The sequence below is a fragment of the Arvicanthis niloticus genome, chromosome 1 (genome assembly GCF_011762505.2).
Source record: "Arvicanthis niloticus isolate mArvNil1 chromosome 1, mArvNil1.pat.X, whole genome shotgun sequence".
In the NCBI taxonomy this organism is placed as follows: Eukaryota; Metazoa; Chordata; class Mammalia; order Rodentia; family Muridae; genus Arvicanthis; species Arvicanthis niloticus.
This window is the reverse complement of record NC_047658.1, coordinates 145,461,652-145,484,523: the sequence shown is the minus strand read 5'-3', so window position 1 is coordinate 145,484,523 and position 22,872 is coordinate 145,461,652. Positions and strand designations below refer to the sequence as shown.

The 22,872-nt window shown below is 41.5% G+C and overlaps 1 protein-coding gene across 1 annotated transcript in view; it reads left to right on the top strand.

Moving 5' to 3' along the window:
• Positions 1–21,520, top strand: part of Noc3l (NOC3 like DNA replication regulator) — a 30,106-nt gene extending 8,586 nt beyond the window's left edge. The window contains exons 7-21 of the mRNA XM_034485926.2: positions 656–817; positions 1,001–1,094; positions 3,393–3,568; positions 3,809–3,937; positions 6,078–6,209; positions 10,822–10,902; positions 11,230–11,330; positions 12,625–12,697; positions 12,812–12,875; positions 12,958–13,029; positions 13,352–13,533; positions 14,206–14,334; positions 15,631–15,728; positions 19,330–19,414; positions 20,008–21,520. Coding sequence (XP_034341817.1) covers positions 656–817; positions 1,001–1,094; positions 3,393–3,568; positions 3,809–3,937; positions 6,078–6,209; positions 10,822–10,902; positions 11,230–11,330; positions 12,625–12,697; positions 12,812–12,875; positions 12,958–13,029; positions 13,352–13,533; positions 14,206–14,334; positions 15,631–15,728; positions 19,330–19,414; positions 20,008–20,136 — 1,707 coding nt within the window. The 3' untranslated portion in view covers positions 20,137–21,520. The remainder of the gene's footprint in view (positions 1–655; positions 818–1,000; positions 1,095–3,392; positions 3,569–3,808; positions 3,938–6,077; positions 6,210–10,821; positions 10,903–11,229; positions 11,331–12,624; positions 12,698–12,811; positions 12,876–12,957; positions 13,030–13,351; positions 13,534–14,205; positions 14,335–15,630; positions 15,729–19,329; positions 19,415–20,007) is intronic.
• Positions 21,521–22,872: the final 1,352 nt, after the last annotated feature.

Genomic DNA, 22,872 nt, shown 5'->3' with positions numbered 1-22,872 from the left:
GTAATACTTGTAGTACTTGTAATATGTGAATCAGAATCAGAGCAGGGAAGGTAGGATAATTTTCATCTCTGTTCTACTATTTAATAATTATAGAACCATAGAGGTATCATTTTAATTTTTAAAAAAATTGCCTTTATTTTTGAGAATTTCATAAATGTATACAGTGAAATATAAATCATAATTCCCCCCCCCCAGCTGTTTCTATTGTTTGTTTTGATAACGCACCAAGTCCAATTAGTGAATTAGTGCTGCCCAGATGTACCTGGGGGTAGGTTTTGTTTCTTTTTCTTTGTTTTGTTTTTAGAAACAGGGTTTCTCTGTATAGCCCTGGCTGTCCTGGAAAACTCTCTGTAGACCAGGCTGGCCTCAAATTCACAGAGATCACCTGCTTTTGCCTCCCAGGTGAGTGCTGAGATTAAATGTGTGCCCCACCACACCCAGCTCCTAACCTACCTTTATTAAAGTTTGTTCTTGCCTACATAATGAAAGTCTGGTTTCCCTCTAATTCTTGTGATGTGTCTGTTAGACTTTAATGCAGCTTGGCTCTGAGTCACTAGGTGAATTCTACTTGTGATATCAGATGTGGGGCTGTTGTCTTTTGCTCTGAAATGTTTTGCCACGATTTCTGTAGTCTTACAAAGGATTGTCTTAACAGATTAAAAAACTGAAAGAGTTGCGTTCCATGCTGATGGAGCAGGACCCTGATGTGGCTGTCACTGTCCGGAAGTTGGTGATCATCTCACTGATGGAGCTGTTTAAGGACATCACTCCCTCATATAAAATCCGGCCCCTAACGGAAGCAGAAAAATCTACCAAGGTGATGCTAGATGCATAAAATAAACCAAGAATTTTGGGGGGCTAGAGATGGGAAAATAGGGGTTATTACTATTTAATATGTGCTCCTGTCCCACCTCGTCCTAAGTGTAAGGCACTTGTTCTCTGCCAGCTTTTGAACTTAATGCTCTGATATTTAAACATAAAATGATTTTGATCTTTCCAGATTCGTAAAGAAACCCAGAAGTTAAGAGAATTTGAAGAAGGCCTGGTTAGCCAATACAAATTTTATTTGGAAAATCTGGAGCAAATAGTTAAAGGTATATTAAACTTTTTTTTAATGCAACCCCAGCTGGTTTGGAACTCAGTACCTAGATCAGGCTGGCCTCAAGCTCACAGAGATCTGCCTGCCTCTGCCTCCTGGGGGCTGGGGTTAAAGACTTGTCCCACCATGCCCAACAATTAAGCATATTTTAAAGGTACATACATACCCTACCTTATATTCTGCTTTCTGTGAGAGGCAGTCTAAAATCAGACTTCCTGGGAGTTGGGGCTGTAGTTCATTTGAAAGAGTCCTTACCAAGCATTCATGATGGTTCCTGTCTCTGGCACTGCATAAGCCAGGTAGGTGTATGTGGTGGTGCACACCTGTAATCTCAGCCCAGGGAAGGTGGAGGCAGGAATATCAGGAGTTCAGGGTCAGTCTCAGCTACATAGGGAGTTCAAGTCCACTGCATACCAGAGAGAAGACCCTGTCTCAAAGTACAGAAAGACTTCCAGATTCAGCCTTTCTCCACCGTTTACATAATAGGTAAATTACTTTTCTGTACCTTGTTTTCTATCAATAAATTGTAACAATGATCACTTACATTATATGATTTAAGAGAAGCAACTGAGCTGGGCAGTGGTGGTGCACGCTTTTAATTCCAGCACTTGGGAGGCAGAGGCAGGCGGATTTCTGAGTTCGAGGCCAGCCTGGTCTATAGAGTGAATTCCAGGACTACAGAGAAACCCTGTCTTGAAAAAAAAAACAAAAGAGGGAGAGGGAGGAGAAAGGGAGGAGAGGGAGAGGGAGAAGGAGAGGGAGAGGGAGAGGGAGAGGGAGAGGGAGAGGGAGAAAAGCAATTGGATGTATGGACATGCAGTGTTCAGATATTTTATCAACTATAACTGTTGGCCTCCTTGTTTCTGTAGTTCTTGGTTTTTCTTTTTGTGGTTCTGGGGATTGAATTCAGGAGCACATGCACACTAGGCAAGCACGCTGCACTGAGCTATATACCCAAGCGTAGTCCTTTCTAGGTAGACATGTGTTTGCTGAGTCTATGAACAGTTGGGATTTCTTTTCTTCTTCTTCTCCTTCTCCTTCTCCTTCTCCTTCTCCTTCTCCTTCTCCTTCTCCTTCTCCTTCTCCTTCTCCTTCTCCTTCTCCTTCTCCTTCTCCTTCTCCTTCTCCTTCTCCTTCTCCTTCTCCTCCTCCTCCTCCTCCTCCTCCTCCTCCTCCTCCTCCTCCTCCTCCTCCTCCTCTTCTTCTTCTTCTTCCTCCTCCTCCTCCTCCTCTTTCTTCTTCTTCAATTTAAAACTCTAGGAAAAAAAGGCTGTACTTTGAGATCGATGTTCATGCCTTTAAGAGAAATTAAGACTTAGCTAGGATGATAAACTCTTTCCATACCTTTCTCTTTGGAAAAATGGGGGTGTGGTGAAAATTGGGTGATGGATGTAGAAGAAACATACATGCCTAGGTAAGGTGTTTTTATCTCACCGGATTCCTTTCCTGTGTGCTGGGACAGAGACTACCTAGCTAGCGGCTGAAGCAGTGCTGCTGAGTCTCCCGGTGGCCTGAGGAGGACAGGGAAGTGGTAGAGTGGATACACGGTGGAGGTGGGAGGCTTGGATACTGCTTTTATGCTTTGGCATCTACCTAAAACATACTTGGATTTCATCCTGAAGGTTTTTGCCTGGCCACTGCCAAGCCCCAGGACAGGATCAGTCAGTAGATACCTTGTCTCAAAAAAATGTAGAATCTAGAGAGACAGCTCAGGAAACCTAAGTTTGGTTCCTGGGACTCAGGTCAGGCTGCTCACAACTGCCTATAACTCCAGCACCAGTGAATCCAGTGCCTCTTCTGGACCATGTGGATATCTGCATTCACACGTGCACATAGACACATTAAAAACAAATGAGGTGACACAAAAAGACATCCAGCTTTGACCTCTGTCTTTGTCATGGATATGGAAGTGGGCACAGAATCATACACAGTACACACGTAAATAAAAGAATATGATGTAACTATACTAAGAATGAAATTAAACTTAATACTAAGTTATGTATAACAAGTTATTACATACACACACACAGAGAATTTGTGGGCACACATGTGGATGCACATGTGGTATAAGGGAATGTAAGTGTCAGGTGGGCAGTTCGAGGGAGTCAGCTCTCTCCTTCCATCCTGTGGATTCCAGGGCTTGAACTCAAGTCCATTACTCACTAAACCAATATCCTAGCCCCACATTACCATCATTGAAAGACTAATAAAATGATTTATGTTCCTTCTCTCTTTTTCTGGTCCCAAGATCAAAATCCAGTGATTAAAGGAACTGCATTTGTGTTTTAATTAGACTGGAAACAAAGGAAGCTGAAGAAGAGCAACGTGGTGTCCTTAAAGGCCTACAAAGGGCTGGCTGAAGTGGCAGTGAAGAGCCTGTGTGAGCTGTTGGTGGCCCTGCCCCATTTTAACTTTCACAACAACATCATTGTACTGGTTGTCCCCCTGATGAATGATGGGTCAAAACTGGTGGGTTGCTCTAAGAACTGGTTTATTGCTCTTGTCCTTATGGGAAGATTACACACTGTATTTCATCTTACCCTTAAGTTCTATATAAGCTGCTAGTGGTAAGTTAGTTTATTCACTGTCTCTTGGGAAATTATTTGAGCATTAGCTTAGTGGGCAGTTCTCCCACTCCAGACAGTCCCCCAGCAGCAGGGTTGCCTGGTCAGTGTCAGCACGGCTTTATTGTAACACTGTGTCTTTCAGGTATCTGAAATGTGCTGCGAAGCAGTAAAGAAACTCTTTAAACAAGATAAATTGGGCCAAGCTTCTCTTGGTGTAATTAAAGTGATCTCTGGTTTTGTAAAGGGCAGAAATTATGAAGTTAGGCCAGAGGTAAGCCTTTCTTCTTTACTTTGAATTCTCTTTTTAAATTACAAAGTGGTTTTTCTTGTTTCAAGAAGTTTATTTACAGATGTATTTATATAAGGTGAAAAGTTAAGTGTATCCATTCACTAACTGAGTGTTGCTGACAGTTTGCTATGTATAGCCTCCTAGATGTATTTTACAGAAATATATGCATCCTTGTTTCAAAACTTACAAACTAGGCTTCTAACAGGACCACTTGTCTACAGCAGTGTGATAGGATGTGTGGTGAACTTGGGCACCCCCCAGGAACATAGAGCATCCTACTGGGTAGACAGTGAGCTGTCTGAACCTGATACAGTGTTGAGAGATCACTGTCTGTACTCGTTTTTTATATTGTGAGTATTTGTGGTTAGATTTCTTGAGTAGAGTTACTGGATCCAGTAGTAATCATTTAAAAATGGTTTTCTCACAGTATTGTGTCACTCGGGCTGTCATTAGTGATCTGAGTCATTCCCCAGGGGATCACCCATCCTCCTTGCTGCTGTTTAATCTCTTGTTAGTCTGTGAGGTGTAAAGCTGCCCATTTGCACATATGTTTATTTGTACATCTTTTTATTTCTCTGTGTGGTATTGGACTTGTGAACTTGGGTCTGTGTGTGCATGTGTTCAGGTATACATGTACGTACGTGAATGTGGATGGTACAGTAGACTGAGTATATTCCTTTATTCCTTGATCGATGTCCACCTTTTTTTTTTTTTTTTTTGAGATGGCCTCTCATTGATTGGCTGGCCACTGAACTTTGAGATCCACCCTGTCCTCTCTGCCCCCAACCAAAGGCACAGTGCCACACCCCACTTTTTATATGGGTACTGGGATCTTAACTCAGGCACTTTACTGAGTGAACCATTTTTAAGTCATATTCACATATTAATAAAGATTTGTTTCTCTGTGTGCTCTTTCAAAGATGTTGCTTTATCATAAAATTTAAATTTATGTAATAAAAACTAATAAAAGATGAATCACCAAAATAATAAATAACAGGCTTCTGCTGCTGCTTCTCCCCTATCTCTTTCTCTTTCTCTCTCTCTCTCCCTCCCTCCCTCCCTTCCTTCCTTCCTTTCTGTTTTTGACTGCTTTGGCTGTCCTGGAACTCACTCTGTAGACCAGGCTGGTCTCAAACTCAGAGATGCACCTGCCTCTGTCTTCTGAGCACTGGGATTAAAGGTTTGGCCACCACTGCAATAACGGGCTTCTTAAGAGAAAAGATAATTATTTAATATGGCTTTACTATGAAACTCAGCTATAGGGAAATCCTTCTAACTTTAGTTATGCTAGAGTAGAAGCTACATTCCCCAGCCCCCTACAGCCTCCTTTTTTGTTTGTTTGGTTGGTTTTGGTTTTGGTTTTTGGTTTTTTGAGACAGGGTTTTTTTGTATAGCCCTGGCTGTCCTGGAACTCACTGTAGACCAGGCTGGCCTTGAACTCAGAAATTCGCCTGCCTCTGCCTCCCAAGTGCTGGGATTAAAGGTGTGCGCCACCACTGCCTGGCCCCCTACAGCCTCCTTTAATTTGGAGTTGTTTTTCATTGCCTAGTAATATTTTATGAGTACACAGAATGCCTACAAAATATTTGAAATTTATCTGATACTGAGAATGACTTTAGATTTATTTCACTTTATGTTTTTTGTTAATCATTTTTATCCCGTGCTTTTAGTCCTGTTTCCTGAAATATCCACCTTCCCTTCTAGATGTGTATGTTGGAACATTGAAAGAGTACAGAACCTGTGGTTGTCAAGAGTTTGCCTCTTGTAAGCTGCTGTGACTGAGAGTTCAGAAAGGTGGCTTCTTCAAGAGAAAATGCAGGGGCTCGGTCTTTGTACCTTTTTGTATTGTGAGGACCAGATAAGTGCTGGCACTATTAATTGCAAAACTAGGTAGAGTACAGCTTGTTTAGAAATGTCTTGATTGGTCTTTTCCATACCATTCCAAACCTCTTTCTGGCCGTTTACTCTGTGCCATCTTGGTCACCATTATCAGATGAGGGAAGAACTCTATATTGATGTGATAAGACATTTAACACACTTAGAATATGTTCTTCTTTACAGAGTCTTTGAGTGTAGTATAAATACTAAGTAAATTGTGTGTTTGTTGTTTTTTCACTTTTAGATGTTAAAAACATTTTTATGTCTGCGGATCAAGGAAGTAGAAGTGAAAAAAGACACAGAGGACATTAACAAACCAAAAAGGTTCATGACTTTCAAGGAGAAGAGAAAAACACTATCAAGAATGCAAAGAAAGGTTTGGTTTATTTTCTTTCTCATATTATTAGATATCTGCTTTGATGGATCTTGTATTACAACCAAAGTATAAATAGATAAATCTTGTATAAATCATAGTAAAGAAAGGACTTGAATTGATTGCTCACTCTGTGGACAGGGCTGGCCCTCAAACTCAGAGACCTACCTGCCTCTGCCTCCCCCTTCTGAGTGCTGGGATTAAAGGCATGTGTCACTTAGGATTGTGATGGCTTCTATTTCTTGATAGCCTTAGTGACCAGGTGAGATGGCATCTCAACGTGCTTGCTTTTAATTTTCATTTCCATCATGGTTAATGGTATGGAAAACCTTAGTTGCCATTCGTATTATTTTGAGAGTTCGCTTTCAAATATTTTTTAAAATATATTTTTTATTTTATGTAAATGAGTGTTTAGCCTACGTTGTATGTTTGTGCACCATATAAGTCCCTGGTGCTCAAGGAGGTCAGGATAGGGCATTGAATCCCCTGGAACTGGAGCTGGGTTCTCTGTAAAAGCAGGTGCTCTTAACTGCTGAGCTGTCTTAGTTACTGTTCTGTTGCTGTGACCAAACACCTTGACCAAGGCATTTAATTAGGAGCTTATAGCAACATCTTTTTAAAGAAACTTTGGGATTGGTTTCTTTAAAAAACAGAAATAGTGTGAGAATATGCTTTTCTTTTCATCCTAGGTGTAGGAATGTGGGGCTGCTTTGGACTGTCTGAATCAGCTGACATGATTTGCCTCGTGCTCTAGCAGAGGTGTGGTTTTGCCAGCTGCTGATAGTTTCTGTGACTGGGATTCTGGGGACTTTTCAGAGGGTATATAAGTGCTGGGACTCTGAGAAGCAGGGTGGATGGATGGTTGTTGGTTGTTTAGAGAAGTTAGATCCAGTTTGTTAGTAGTTGTGCTCAAAGAAGAAACAAAAGGAAAGAAATTAGATTCAGAGGTCTCTTCCTCCCTCCCTCTCTCCCTCCCTTCCTCCCTCCTTCTCTTCTTCTTTTTGTCTCTCCCCTTTCCCCCTCTCCATCTTTCCCTCTCTCATCCTCTCCTTCTCTGTCTCACTTCCCCTCCCTCCTCTCTCTCCCTCCCTCTCCCCTCTACCATTCTTTTTCTCCTGTCTACTGATAGATAATGAAACCAGGGTGATAAAGGGGAATCACAAAGTAGCAAAGACCAGCTATAGGAACTTGCTTATAATTCATTGGGTTAGTCCATGGACCTCATAGCTGGCAGGCATGGTACTAGATCAGAAGTTTGATAGGTCACATCTGATTGGAAAATTACAGGCAGAGAAAGAGATGGGCCTGGTATGGGCTTTTGAAACCACAAAGCCCATACCTTGTGACATACTTCCTCAAACTGCACCTCTTAGTCCTTTCCAAACAGTTTTATTAATTGAGGGTCAAGCAGTCAAACATATGAGCTAGGATGGCTCCTGATTAAGAGCACTGACTTCTTCCAGAGGTTGTGAGTTCAATTTCCAGCAACCACATGGTGGCTCACAACCATCTGTAATGGGATCCAATGCCCTCTTCTGGTCTGTCTGAAGATAGTGATAGTGTACTCACATACATAAAATAAATAAACACATCTTAAAAAAAAAAAAAAGAACAAAACCATATGAGCCTATGAGGCAAGTTCTTATTTAAACCACGTTATCTCTATAGCTCCCTATTCAGACCTTTCTAAAAAATAATTTCAGTTGCATTTATTTATTTATTTATTTATGCGTGCGTGCGTGCGTGTGCATGTGACATAGCATATGTATGGAAGTCAAGAGAGAACTGTTAGAGCTGGTTGTCTTTATCATGTGAGTTCTGGGACTTGTCTTTATTTATTGACCTTCTCCCTAGCCCTGTGTTCAGATCTATCGTAGCGTGCGTGCGTGCGTGCGTGCGTGCGTGCGTGCGTGCGTGTGTGTGTGTGTGTGTGTGTGTGTGTGTGTTTTGAGGCAGGGTTTCTCTTTGTAGCCCTGGCTTTCCTGGAACTCACTTTGTAGATCAGGCTGGCCTGGAATTCCAGAGACTAACATCTGCCTGCCTCTTCCTCCTGAGTCCTTCGTGTGCTGTTACCACCTGACTGAGGTAGCTGTTTTCTTGATGTTTCGTATTTTGATTCCCCCCCCCCCATTTTTAGTTAATTAATTTGTATCCAGAACACTGTTCCCCCAGTTCCCCCACAGAGTTCCTCCTCCCACCTGTCTTCCCTTCTCCTCTGAGAGGGTGGGGCTCCCTGGGTATCCTCCAGCCCTGGTACATCAAGTTTTTGCAGGGTTCTGCTCATCTTCTCCCACTGAGGCCAGACAAGGCAGCCCTATGCTCCAGGGACCTCTGTCCAGCCTGTGTGGAGCTCCTATCTCCTTCATGGCCTTCAATCCTTCCCCCCAGCTCTTCCATAAGGGTTCCCGAGCTCCATCCAATCTTTGGCTGTGGTCTGCATCTGTTTCAGTCAGCTGCTGAGAAGAGCCTCTCTTAGGACAGTTATGCTAGGCTCCTGTCTGCAAGCATTAATAGTGTCAGGTATTGGAGCTTTCCCATGGGCCAGTTATTGGTTGACCATTCCCTCTCTCTGCTCCATTTTTGTCCCTGCATTGTTTTTAGATAGAACAAATTTTTGGTCAAAAGTTTTGTGGATGGGTTGGTGTCCTTATCCACTGGGGTTCCTGCCTAGCTTCAGGAGGTAGCCTCTCCTGGTTTCAGGTCCCCACTGTTAGGCTTCTTGGCTAAGGTCACCCTCATTGACTCCTGGGAGCCTCTTCCGTCCCAGATCTCTGGGACTTCCTAGAGATCCCCCTCCCACCTCCCCACCCCTTGCAGCTGCAGTTTTCCATTTATTCTCCTGTCCCTCTGGCTCTCTCTCCTGTCTCTTCCCACACCTGATCCCGAACCCCCCCATTCCCCTCCCACGCAGTTCCCTTCCTTCCAATGACTATAGGATGCACCATCACCACCTTGCTGAGGTAGTTGTGTTCTTGATGTTTTGAATATTGATTCTTTATGTGTTCTAGATAACAGTTCTTTGCCAGATACGTAGCTCCCATTCTATGGGCTTCACGTGACTTTCCTTTCCTGCACAGAGCTTTATAGTTTCACAAGGTCCCAGTGGCTAGTTGTTGGCCTTATTTCTTGAGCAACCAAAGTTCTGTTTCTAACGTCTTCACCAGTGCCTATGCTGTAGAGGTCTCTCTACCTTCTCTTCTGACAGTTGCAGGGTTTCAGGTTTCTCGTAGACCTTTGATTGATTTGGAGTTAATTTTTATGCAGGGCAAGAGATGGGTGTCTAATTTCCTTCTCCTTGTTACATTCAATTTTCCTAGCATTTGCCAATGATGCTGTTAAGAAAGGTCCCACTGTGTAGCCTAGGCTGGCCTTGGGGTTTTATGCCCTTAGCTCCAAAATGCTGGGGTTGTAGGTCTGTTTCACCATACCCAGTTTTATATCACAGTTAGGTCATAAAAATACTGAAATCTGGTGTGTGTGTGTGTGTGTGTGTGTGTGTGTGTGTGTGTGTGTGTGTGTGTCTTTATATTTCTAGCTACTTAGGAGATTGAAGCAGGATGACTGCTTGAGTTCAGTGTGTGACTAGCATCGGGAAGCAAGATTTTTTTTCTTAAAAAAGGAAATAAATTAAGCAAGTTTAAAATCTAAACTATTTAGAGAATTTTGTTTTCTCCACTTTTTATAAGACTGTCTTTCTTAAATCAGCTTGGACTGACAACTGTTGGCAGAAAGCAGCACTGAGCTTTCTTTTTTCTTTTTCCCCACTATGCAGACTTACGCTTAGGTTGGGTAGAGCTATTTTTAAGTTTTTAAATTATTTTTTATGTACATGTATATTTGTGTACATGTGAGTGTTGTGTGTGTATGGGGGTAAAGAGACAGACAATTTGCTGAAGCTCTCTCCTACTGTGTCGGTTCTAGGGATTGCTTTCAAGTTAACAGGCTTGGCAAGAAGTGTCTTTCCCCACAGCCACCCCCTTCCGGCTTAAAAAAGGTTTTCTACATTTAGTTATTTTTTTTGCACGTGTCTGCGAAAAGCCATTTGAGTCTTGAAATACAGATTTCTTTTTTCTTGACAGAAAGGGTACACTCATTTGAGTTTGTATTGTTTAGTTATTTTATTGATCAAAGTTCTAATCTCTTAGATCTGGGTTGAAAACCAGTCACTTTTCACCTACTGGTAGTTTTGAAGCTTAATTTAGGAGGCTACATAGTATTGACCCTTAAGGATCATTTTACAGTTTAAATAAGATGACGCACATATGGGCAGTTATGTAAGTTTCCATTCTTCCACCTTTTTCCTAGGGACAACCAGTGTGACTAATTTAGTTAGCTTACGTATCTTGTCCATGCTTTTCTCCCTTTGCTCATGTCCATATTCATAGACAGTGTATGGTCTTACTGTGTTTACAGTATTCACACTTACTGTGTTTACAGTATTCACACTTACTGTGTTTACAGTATTCACACTTCCTCATTTTTGCTTTTGCTGCTATGTACTTGTGTGTGTTTGTGTATGTATATACATACTCATACTTGTGTATGTATATGTATGTGTGTATATGTATCCACATACTCACATATAAAAACAGTTTTTTCTGTTTTCTCTTTTCAGTGGAAGAAAGCAGAAGAGAAACTGGAGCGGGAACTTCGGGAGGCTGAAGCTTCGGAGAGCACTGAGAGAAAGCTGAAACTGGTGGGCAGTTTCACTCTGTCATAGTCTCTAAATGTTTTGTTAAGTGATTTTAATTATAAATTGTTTCAACTTAAAGGTATATCATTTTGATTTATTTGATGGGTTTTAGGTAGATTTTTTTTTTTTTTTTTTGACATATAAGGAAGTATGAGGCGATGCACGCCAGTTTATGAAATCACCAGGTCTTCATTCTGTTTTGTTCCAAAATCTGAATTTTCAGGGGATGAGAAAGGGAAAAGAAACTTTGGTTTTGAAAGTTGTGATTATTCTAAGTCAAGGAGAACAACTGGCTAGTTCTAAGGTGTTCTTGTCTGTTTTCTCTGCCAGCACACAGAGACTCTGAATATTGTGTTTGTGACCTACTTCAGAATATTGAAGAAGGCCCAGAGGTCACCTCTTCTGCCAGCGGTTCTAGAAGGTCTTGCCAAGTAAGGGCCGTGTGGGCTGTAAATACCTATGGGCAGTGTTACTGTCGCTCTCAGAGTGTCCCCTATGCTGTCCCAGTGCTACACTTCTTGTGCTGCGCCTTTAGCTTTTCTCATTTTAAATGTTTTTAAAATTGATTCTTTTTTCTTCTGCTTAATATGTTTCTGGCATCCCTAAGATTCAACAACTCAGTTCTTGCTTCTGTTCTGTTTTATGTGTTTTACCTTCGTGTATGTCTGTACACCATGTGTGTGCATGGTGCCCTGGGGATGTGGGGGAGCAGAAATGGGCCTCGGATCCTGGGATTGGAGTAAGCCACTGTGTGGGTGCCGATGTAACCTTCCTCTGGAGGGGCATATGCCCTTAACCACTGGGCCATCTTTCCAGCCCAGATTCCTGATTCCTTTTTGTACTGTGCTGTTGGTGTTCTGCCAGCCATTTGTGGGGGCCAGACACACATGATTCTTCAGTCTGTTTTATTTACCCAGCTTGCAGAACATGTCTCTAGTTCTCTGCATCTGCTAGTAGATCTTGGGTGTGCTGTCAACACATGATCTTAGGGAATGTTAGCTCAAAGTAATAATTATTAAATCTGAGGTGTGACCTTGTACTCATTGCTATCCAATGCCTACCACAGATGCAATTTGAAACTTCCTGCTAGCCACGTTGGGTAGCAGAGATTTAGAAACAGATTTGGAAATACAGCTCTGGCTGGAAGATAGGAGTTCTCTTCTTACAGAGCCTCACTAGTGACTGGAGCTCCCAGGGCTGTGCTTCCTTCTGAAAGGTTATGCCCTTGTCATTGCGAACCTCCAGAAAAGGCAGAGCAAAGGAGGGATTATGAAACCTCCCATTTTGGTTTTGTTTTGACATGAGGTCTTTCTCTGTACTCCAGGGTAGCCTAGAAGTCACTATATAGTTCAGACTGGCTGATGAGAGGCCTAGAGGTCCTTGGGGAAAGTTCAGTCGTTGTCAGCAGGATATCCAGTGTTCTCTAGTCTCTTTGTTCACAACCACTTGACAAACTGCAACAGCAGCAACCAGCAGCCGCCTCTGCAGCCTCTTGGGGCTCTGGCACTTTTATACCCTCTCAAGAGTCCCCAGGATTTCAAGCATAAGCTGTCTGCCGCTGGCAAAGTCACGCCTCAGCCAGAGTACCAGACAGAGTGTAGTCAGCTGCTGCGGACAACCAACTGGGTTTTTTAAGAAACCCAAATTCTCACTACATCAGGCTGTTTTTACTTGCTTTATTTCCGCTTTTGGATTATTTAGTAATTAAGCTTTGTTTGGTTCTAGGTTTGCACATCTTATAAATGTGGAGTTTTTTGATGATTTATTAGTGGTTCTTCATACCCTCATTGAGTCTGGTGTAAGTAACTTTATCAGTGAATTACCTTTTAAAGCTATAAATGGCAAAAATCATTCTCATTTGTTTTTTTTTTTTGTTATTGTTTGTTTTTGTTTTTGTTTTGTTTCTATAAAGGATCTAAGTTATCAAGAAAGTCTTCACTGTGTTCAAACTGCTTTCCATATTCTTTCTGGACAAGGTGAGTTACTACTTTAGGCTTCATTTGCTTTGTCCTTGAAGAATGTAACTTAACCTAACTTGAGTTTGTTGTCATCTCGAAGGTGATGTTTTAAATATTGACCCGATGAAATTCTATACACATCTCTACAAGACACTGTTCACATTACACGCAGGTATGTTTTCAGATGATTGCTTGGTACATATGTATAGTCTGAGCGTGTGTTTGATCATAGTTGTAGCCAATGAGAAATAGGATTTGCTGCACGAGGCTGGCTTGCCCTTCCCATGCACCTGTAGTTAACGCTGCACAAGAGTTGGTTGAAAACTTCTGGCCTGGCTTTGACTGGAAATGCACTAAGTGCAGCCCAGCACATCTCTAAAGCTCTCTTGGCTAGGAGAATGGTTTGCAGGGGTATGACAGTTCATCCTGGGGTTTCTGGAGTTCAGGAAGTGGCATAATAAAAGCACAATGACCCTGAAGGATGTCTGTTTTAGGTGCTACCAACGACGGTATTGAGATTGTGCTCCACTGCCTTGATGTCATGCTAAGCAAGCGCAGAAAGCAGGTTTCTCATCAGCGAGTGCTTGCCTTCATCAAACGCCTTTGCACACTTGCTCTTCAGGTTCTTCCAAATTCAAGCATTGGCCTTTTAGCAACTACCAGGATATTGATGCACGTAAGTAGTAGCATGAAGAAGCAGAGTATAGTTCTCATGGTTATTACTGACATAATTCCTAGCCAGAGGCAGTGGTTCATGCCTGCAGTTACATAAGATACTGATGCTGACAGATTGCTCAAGCCCAGAAGTCTCAGGCAGCCTGAGCAGCAGACATGTGAGTTTGAGGCCAGGCTGGTCTGCATAACTTGTTCCAGGCCAGCCAGCGCTACACAGTGAGAGCCTGACTGCAGAGACACTGCTAGTGGACTGTACAGATGGGCAGCAGGTGTGCTCTGGTTACTGCCCAGCCTGCTGCCCATTTGCAGGGTGCTCTTTAAATGACTGTGAGTTTAAGAAATGGGAGCACTAGGACTTGCACTCGCACAGCTTGACATTTTAATGCTTCTTTGTTCTCCTAAGAATATAGAAATTGCTGTTATAAATGATACTCTAACAAATGTTGCTACATTCAGTGTTTATCTGTAAGAAAGTTCCCTTAAAGTGAAATTGGAAGACTTTGCAAGTTGAGTAAATCTCTACAAACCAAGACATTCTTTCATTCTCATTAAAGCTAGGTTTAACGATTTAAAATTGTAGCTCTTACTATAACCGCAAATTTAAATACAAGTATAGGACAGTCACATTCTTTATGTTACCTTAGTTAATTCTTTTTATGTGATGTTTCTGCAGACTTTTCCCAGAACAGATCTCCTGCTTGATAATGAGTCTCAGGGCAGCGGGGTGTTTCTGCCTGAGCTGGAGGAGCCAGAGTACTGTAATGCACAGAACACGGCACTGTGGGAGCTACACACACTTCGGGTGAGGGTCCTGTCTTCTCTCTTCTACTCCCCACTCCTGTTTATGAGCAAGCAATCTTTTCACCTTTTCCTCAAGTAGCTATTGCCCGAATGCACACATACGTGTTTTCTGGAATGCCTCCTGTGGAAGCGTTACTTAAACACTGTACTCCTTAAGCTGCCGAGTACGTTCTCTAAAACAGCAGAACGTGATGTAGTTTTGTAATGAGCTGATGGAGATCTATTGAAGTCTTTCCCCAGCACTGTTCAGAAAAGAGGATTTGTTATCAGGTATGTTTATACTGTATTGGAGACTTGGTATCCAATCCAAGGAGACTTTGGTAGACTCCATTACAAGGTAGCTTCACCTACAGTGCCAAGATCCAATAGCAAGTCCAGCATTAGAGTGCGCCTAGAAACTGGTAACTTATTTCTCACTATGAAATAGAAACTGCCTTTTGTTATTTCTTTTTATGCTCTTAACTTGGTAATTTAACAGATGTATATTTTAATCCCAACAACAGAGCATTTATGTTTTGAGATAAGAGTCTCTCTATGTAGCCCTGGCTGTCCTAGAACACAGAGATCTGTGGAGACCTGGTATTAATGACATGCTTCAACATACCTGGCTAGTAATATATTCTTTTAAAAATTTTAAAGTTTTACTAAAAATTACAATATAATCATATTATTTTCTCCCTTCCCTCTCATGTCCATCTGCCCCAGCTCCTTCTCAAGGTCATGGCCTTTTTTTCTTTAGTTGCTAACATATATTCTATATTCTATATAATATATATTATATGTATATATGCAGATTATAAGCATATCAACATATACATATGCATAAATACATAAATATAACTTGCAGAGTCTGTTTATTGTTGCTTGTATGTATATGACTTCGGACTGACTTTTCAGTGTTGAGCTAGGGGCTCAACCCTGGGAAAGACTAACTTCCTGCTTTATATCTGCAGTCCTTAGTTACCTTTGTTTAGTGCTTTGCTTAGGAGTAGGGCCCTTGTCAGAGTTCTTTTTTCACATTAGCATGCCTTTGGAGTGTTGGCCTAGTTTGGGTCATGTTTAGGCAGCCATGTTGAGATAGCATGGGTGAAAGCTTCACTATCATTTCAAGGAGACATTCTCACGGCAGATTTTCTGGGTCAAAGATAATAATACTCTTTATATATGTGTTTGAAATGATCTATATTCATGTTTTTATTTATTATTTTTTTTAAGTTGAATTAAAGAAAAAGTAAGCTGTGGCTTGTGTTTTTAAAGTACTGACCTGTGAATATTGGTTTTTCTTTTCCCCCTTCAGAGACATTACCATCCCATCGTGCGGAGATTTGCAGCGCATCTGCTTGCTGGGGCACCAACTGAAGGCTCGGAGGCCCTCAAGCCCGAGCTGAGCCGAAGGTAGCGTTTGCCACTGCATTACCCTGTTTCTGCTTTTTGAGACTCACTATGTAGTCTCAAGTCTCAGGCTGCCCAAGAACTCACTATGTAGACCAGGCTGCCCTGGAACTCAGAGGTCCACTTGAGTCTGCCTCCCGAGCTCTGTCACTAATGACGTGTGTCACCTGGCCTGTTTAGGTTTTTTTTGTTTTTTTTGTTTTTTTTTTTTTGTGCTTGGGATCAAACCCAAAGCACCAACTTATTCTAAGACTAAAAAATTCTGAACCTGGCCCTTACCCTTTTCTTTTTGTATTCGTGTGTTTGTGTGAGTGCACGTGTATGTATACATGTGTGTACAGGTGCATGTGTATATGAGAGCTTGGGGAGACTAGAGGTCAAATTGTGTTCTTCAGAAGTTATCCACTTTATTTTTTTGATTCAGGATCTAGACTTGCTGGCTAGTGAACCCCAGTGATCTTGCTTCTCAGTCTTTCCACTTTGTGATTACAAATAACTGTTCCTGGCTTTTTTTCTTTTTTTAAACTTTTTTTAAACATGCAGTAGCTAGGTTTGAACTCGAGCTTGCACGATAAGCACTTTATCAACTGAGCTATCTGCCCAGCCCCAGGACTTCCTTTTTTCTTTTCTTTTTTTGTAAGCCCATAGATTTCCTTAATTCAGATATTATGGATGAATTGTAGGCTAGACTCATTTCATACTGTCTTTAGAGTATAAGCAAAAATGGAAGAAATTTTTATTTTTGTTTGATTGTTAACAGCGCCCCATGTATCATTCAGGTTCTGCTTCCCCATCCATAGCAGAGTGATCCGCCCTCCATCACAACCAGTGGATCTTGGTGGGGGCGCAGGGCTGAACAGTGGGGGGTGTTGAGGAGACCTCACTTGAGTGCAGACTCTTGGGAGACAGGCTTCAGTGAGACAGCTCATTTATTTGGGAGGAACAAAGGCTATTTAAACCTTTGGGGTTTCAAGTAGGGGCTTTAGGGTAAGTGTACATCATTGGCCAGGGCCAGGGTGCTGGGAATGCCTCATTAGGATAAGGAACAATTCTAGATGCTGCTGGACATGACCTTATAAGGGGAAAAGAAGTGTTAATCTGATTACTGGGCTGTGTGACCTCCTCCAGTGAGGCAAAGGTGGAGGCACAGGCCTACGTGCACAGGGACACACAGGCCTGGGGCAGGGGCCAAGTAATCCTACTACTCAATTTCCAGAGTTTAGACATCTCTTGACCTCAGTCTTGCTGAAGGGCTGCTTCCCCTGGTTCCATAGCTACCTGGCCTCATACCCTGGTAGTCTAGGATGGCCACAAACTTAACCATGTAAGTAAGAACTTATGTGTGATGATCTTACATTCTTGATTCCTTTCCCCCGAGCACTGGGATTACAGGTGTGCCCCACTATGCCTGACAAGTTGTTACCTTTTAAGATTGGAAAACTTCACTTAAAATTGACTTACTGCTTGTCTTGAAATACTAGATTTAGTTATTTCAAATGGAAGAATTTTTTTATATTTAATCATGTGTATGAATGTTTGGCTTGCATATGTGTCTGCGAACCATGTGCATGCTGCATGCTCTTGGGGGGGTCAGAAGAGAGCATCAGACTCCCTTAAACTGGAGTTATAAATGGTAGTTAGCTATCTTGTGGGTCCTGGAACTTGAACCTGGGTCTTCTGCAAGAGCAACAAATGCTCTTAACCACTGAGCCATCTCTTCAACCCCTATTTTGTATTTTTAAATAGTTAGTAAGTCCCTCCAAATAAGGCTCAACTCTGCTATTTGCTATAAACCCTTTGTAGTAGATAGAGATAATGCTTGACCACACTAAATACAGCTGTTACTTTTTCTTTTTCAATTTCCCAAGCCTCCCTCTAGTCTTGTTCCTTTTTCTTTCTTTTTGCATTGCATGGAGCATAAGCAAAGACCTGGAGTGTGCTGGGCTAGCACCATTCATCGAGTCTCATCCCCAACAGACTTGTGTTTTGTTTTGTTTTGTTTTGTTTTGTTTTTCCAAACAGGGTTTCTCTGTGTAGCCCTGGCTTTTCTGGAACTCACTCTGTAGATTAGGCTGGCCTCTAACTTGGAGATCCACCTGCCTCTACCTCCCCAGTGCTGGGGTTAAAGGTGTACAGCACCACTGTCCTGCTTAACATTGACTTTATTTGATTTGTTTTGTTGTTGTTTGTTTTTTACAAGACAGGCTTTCATTATGTAACAAAGATAGAAAAGTGTAGATCCTTTGTAAATTGATTTTAGTAATCACTCTGGTATATTTTTATTAATAGTCTTCAGTTTTTGCCTCTTCTGTCTCTGTTTTCCTTTCCTGGAGGAAAATGAAGCCTAGGTTTGTCTCTAAGGCTTAGCCAGTGGAGAATGCTTTCTTCTCCTAGGGAATGAAGCTCGGGGTGTTGAGTACAGTCCTTATCTCTGTCCTTTGAGTAATGTGGGCTAATAGTAATCCCAGATGATGAAGATTTACTGACTTGGGGCCAAGTGGTGGCGGTGCAAGCCTTTAATCCCAGCCCTTGGGAGCCAGAAGCAGGTGGATCTCCAAATTTGAGGTCTGCTTCATCTCTACAAAGTGAATTCCAGGACAGCCAGGGCTATACAGAAAAACCTTGCCATAAAAAATCAGAAAAGATTTACTTACATGGTTTGGGTATTGACTATTTTATTTCGTGTTGTGAATGTCCTATCCTTTTTTTCGTCTAGGCTAATAGCTGAAGGGTTGGGTGGTGTTTAATGTTCATGGATAGCAACTCCATCCACCACTCCTCTGGTTTCAGCGACAGATTTAGTAACTTGTCATTAATATCACTAGTTGAGTTGGGATTCAGTCGGACAAGCTGGTCAGCATCTGTTTAGCACTTTTCCTGGGCTACAGAGCTGCATTTCTGAGTGTGAACTAGATTTCTCTGAAATAGCTTTAGCAAGATAATGTTTATGCTACAGAGGAATTTAGGTCTTATTTATTTTTGAGACAAGGTTACTCTAAGAACCTCTAGCTGTCCTAGAGCTGCTTTGTACACAGAGATATGCGTGTCTCTCAATTACTAGGATTAAAGGCATGTATCATCAAGCCTGGCTAATTTGTGCCTAGTCTTTTGGGTTATCTTTGTTGTTGTTTGGTTGGTTGGTTTTAGTTTTGGGGTTTTTTGTTTTGTTTTGTTTTTTGAGACAGGGTCTTTCTCTATGGCCCTGGTTGTCCTGGTACTCACTCTGTAGACCAGGCGGGACTCAAACTCATGGATCTGTCTGCTTCTGCCTCCCTAGTGCTGAGACTGAAGGCGTGCACCACCACTACCCAGTTCTAGTTTTATCTTTTCTTTTCTTTTTTTTTTTTTTTTTTTTTTTTTTTTTTTTTTTTTTTTGAGACAGGGTTTCTCTGTGTAGCCCCGGCTGTCCTGGAACTCACTCTGTAAACCAGGCTGGCCTCGAACTCAGAAATCCGCCTTCCTCTGCCTCCCAAGTGCTGGGATTAAAGGCGTGCGCCACCACCGCCCGGCCTAGTTTGTATCTTTAATGAATAAGTTGGTTGAATGTTCTGAAAGTTACATAGATAATGATAGAATCTCTGCATATCTTATATTTTTATTATAGGTCTGCAGTTGAACTGTTTGAGACTTACAGCATGGCAGCAATGACGTTCAACCCACCTGTTGAGTCCTCACACTTCAAAAGGAAGGTATGTGAGCCTTTTTTACATAGAGGAAGTAAACATTAAACCAATGGGTCTATTCGAAATTCAACTGTACTTTGCCAGTTTTTTTGAGACAGGGTACTGCTTTGTAGTCCAGGCTGACCTTGAACTTACTGACTTGCTTTAGCCTCCCATCAATTAGGCCTATAGGTGTTGACCACAAAAGCCAGGCAGGCTCTAGGAGTTAAGATTGGGGTAGATTCATGAGGCTAGAATTCTAAAGAGATGGTTGGTGAGACTTTCGTTCAGTCTAGGGTAGGTCAAAGACCTGACCAAGGATCTCTCTTTACTGTATTTCTTTTTGTTGTTGTTGTTTTTGTTTCTTTGTTTTGAGACAGTTTCACTGTGAGCTCTAGCTGGTCTAGAACTCACTGTGTTGTAGACCAGGCTGGCCTTTAACTCACAGAATCCAGCTGTCGGTACCTTCTGAATGCTTAAAAGCATGTGTCATCACTGCATCCAGCCCCATAAACTCTGTCCCATTGGTTGGTGTTCACTGTCAATGTCTTTGGCTTTGCTCAGCTTGGTTATTACTTACAATGTGAGTGGCTTTAACTATTAATTTTAACCTTTTTCAGGATAAATTTTTACAAGGAGACTCATTTTTGAATGAAGATTTAAATCAACTAATCAAAAGATACTGTAATGAAGCTTCTACTCAGATACCACTGGATTTCACCAAGTGTTTGAAAACCTCATCACGGTAGTACAGAGAGTGAATGGACTGTCACATGTTTATATGTGCATGTACAGAGACACATACAGATACATGAGAGCCTGTTTCTTTTTGTACAAGGAAGACTTCCTAAGAATGATTATATGAGAACTGAAGCAGGGTCACAGAAGACACCGCTTATTGGCTTGCTCTTCGTGCCTTGCTCGGCTTGCCTTCTTATACAGTCCACACCAGCTTGTCCAGGAATGGCACTGCCTGTGAGGCATGAATCCTGTAAATGCCCTGCGGACATGCCGTAGTCTAGTCTAATGGAGGCAGTTCTTCAGTTCTGCAGACATGCCATAGTTTAGTCTAATGGAGGCAGTTCTTCAATTGAGATTTCCTCTTCTCAGGTGACTCCAGTGTATGTTAAGTCAACAAAACCTAAACAGGACAGTTACTAAATTCTCTTCATAGCTCAATAAATATTGTTATTACAGCACCATAGATGAAAGCAAATAAAATAGATTTTGTGGGTTTTTCTTAACCTTCATCGTTTTTATTTTTTGATGTGATTTAACTCTATTTTAAAAATTTTTTTATAACTTTATTTACTTATTCACTTTACCTCCCCTTTGCAGCCCTGCTTCCTTCCAGTTCCCCCCACCCTTAGATGGCTCCTCCCTTAACTCCCTCCCCTTCATTTCTGAGATGGGGGAGATCTCCCTTGGGTACTGACCCACCCTAGTACCTCAAGTCACTACAGAGCTAGGTACATCCTCTTCTACTAAGGCCAGACAAGACAGCCCAGTTAGGGGACCAGGATCCACAGGCAGGCAACAGAGTCAGGGTAAGATCAGTTCCAATTGTTGGGGGATCCTAATGAAGACCAGCCTGTATATCTGCTACATATGGGGAGGAGGGCTAGGTCCAGCCCTTTATGCTCTTTGGTTGGTGGTTCAGTCTCTGGGAGGCCCCAATTTTGTGATTTTTTTTTTTTTTTTTTTTTTTTTGATAAATAAAGTTAGACTCTTGTTCATTGGCTCTTGTTGAATGACACAATAAGGAATGACCAGATCTGACCTTTAAGGGGGAATGAGTGCTCTCATTGCTAGTGTCACAGAGAGTGTGAGTGAGAATCCAGAATCTGTGAGGTTGGGTTAATTTTTTACCTGAGAATGATGAGGGAAAACTGCTCAGTAGGATGAAAGGTCCAAGATTCCCATAGTGCTGTAGGAGTGTCCATTCCTGACCAACCGGGAAAGTGTTCTTCTCTTAAATTCTTACAGATAAAAACTGTATATGTTTATAAATAGAGTTATAAAGAGCTATTTCATATAATAGCTATTACCATTGTAGAGATGACTTACAAATACAAAATGTGTACATAAATATTTTCTGCTATTAATAACTAAATAAAGTAGCTTCTATTTTTACTTCTGAGTCTTGTGAGGTTTTGTTTTTTATTTTAGTGGAAAACAGTTCAGCTAAATAGACTGGATTCAGTGCCATAGAAGCCAGTCATTCCGGGACGTAGAGCTCTTTCCTCATAAAAATATGAAACCAGAAAATTCCTTCACCACCCAGAAGAGTCAGGCATAGTGACCAGTTAGCAGTTTAAAGCCAGCCTTTACTTCTTTTCCTAATTAAGTTGGGCATGTGGTATGTGGGCAGCGAAGAGGCTGACCATCACTGGAGGAGAGAGCGATGGGGGGGACAGTTACCAACTGGATTTCAACTTGAGTGTATTCTTATGTGTGAGTTCTGGAAGTAAGTCCTTTTCTTTCTTTTTGAGATAGAATCTCACTATATACTCTGCATTGTCCTGGAACTCAAAGAAATCTGCCTGCCTGCCTGGGATTAAAGCCATGCCCAGCCTAAAAAATATTTCTGAAGGCCTATTTTTAAGGCTTTATTGTTTTTTGTTTTGAAACAGGGCCTTCCTATGTAATCCTAGTTGTCCTGGAACCCCCTGTGTAGACCAGACTGGCCTCGAACTCACAGAGAAGCTCTTGGCTCTGCCCCCTACTACACCTAGTCAAGGTTTGATAATTGATGATGAGAAAATGTATGGTTCAGCATACAAATACTTTCTCTAATTCTACTATTTGAATAAAAAATTCAAAGAATGTTAGAAATATTTGTATATACAACCAAAAGATTTGTCTGTCATAAATCAATTATTTTCAAACACAGATGCACTCATGTTTCATGAGCTTCAGTTGTATATAGCTGAAAAGTCAGCTTTAAAATAGAAATTGACTTGAGTATTTCATAACTGTATTACACTTTTCAGTTTCTTGTCACAGCTGGACCATAAAATTTATATAGTTAGCGTTTCAATAATATGTGACTATGATGAACATTATATGTACATTAACTTTTTAATATGGCCTTATATTAATGTTTTTTCATGGAGTAAATATTACAGTCATTAACAATCACAAACACACACATACACACCTTGAGGGTTATATTAAGCTACAGCCTTAATTTTTTATAGGCAGATCTTGAGCACCTATTATGTGCTTAGCAGTACACGAGGCACTTAAAAGTGAGAGGCTATAGTAGGAGTAAAACAGCCTTGCTGCTTCATGGTCTTTGATGCCAAGCCAGGTAATTCACACTATTTAAAAATGAAGCATTACCCAGTTCAATGTCAGGATGAATTCTTTCCAGGATCAGAGGCTGTCATCTGAAATAAGCACAGTATGTGTTCAGTCAAAGAAGTATCAGGTATCTTAGTAATGGAGGTTCAGAATGTGTTTAAAAGCCATTTGTTTAATAT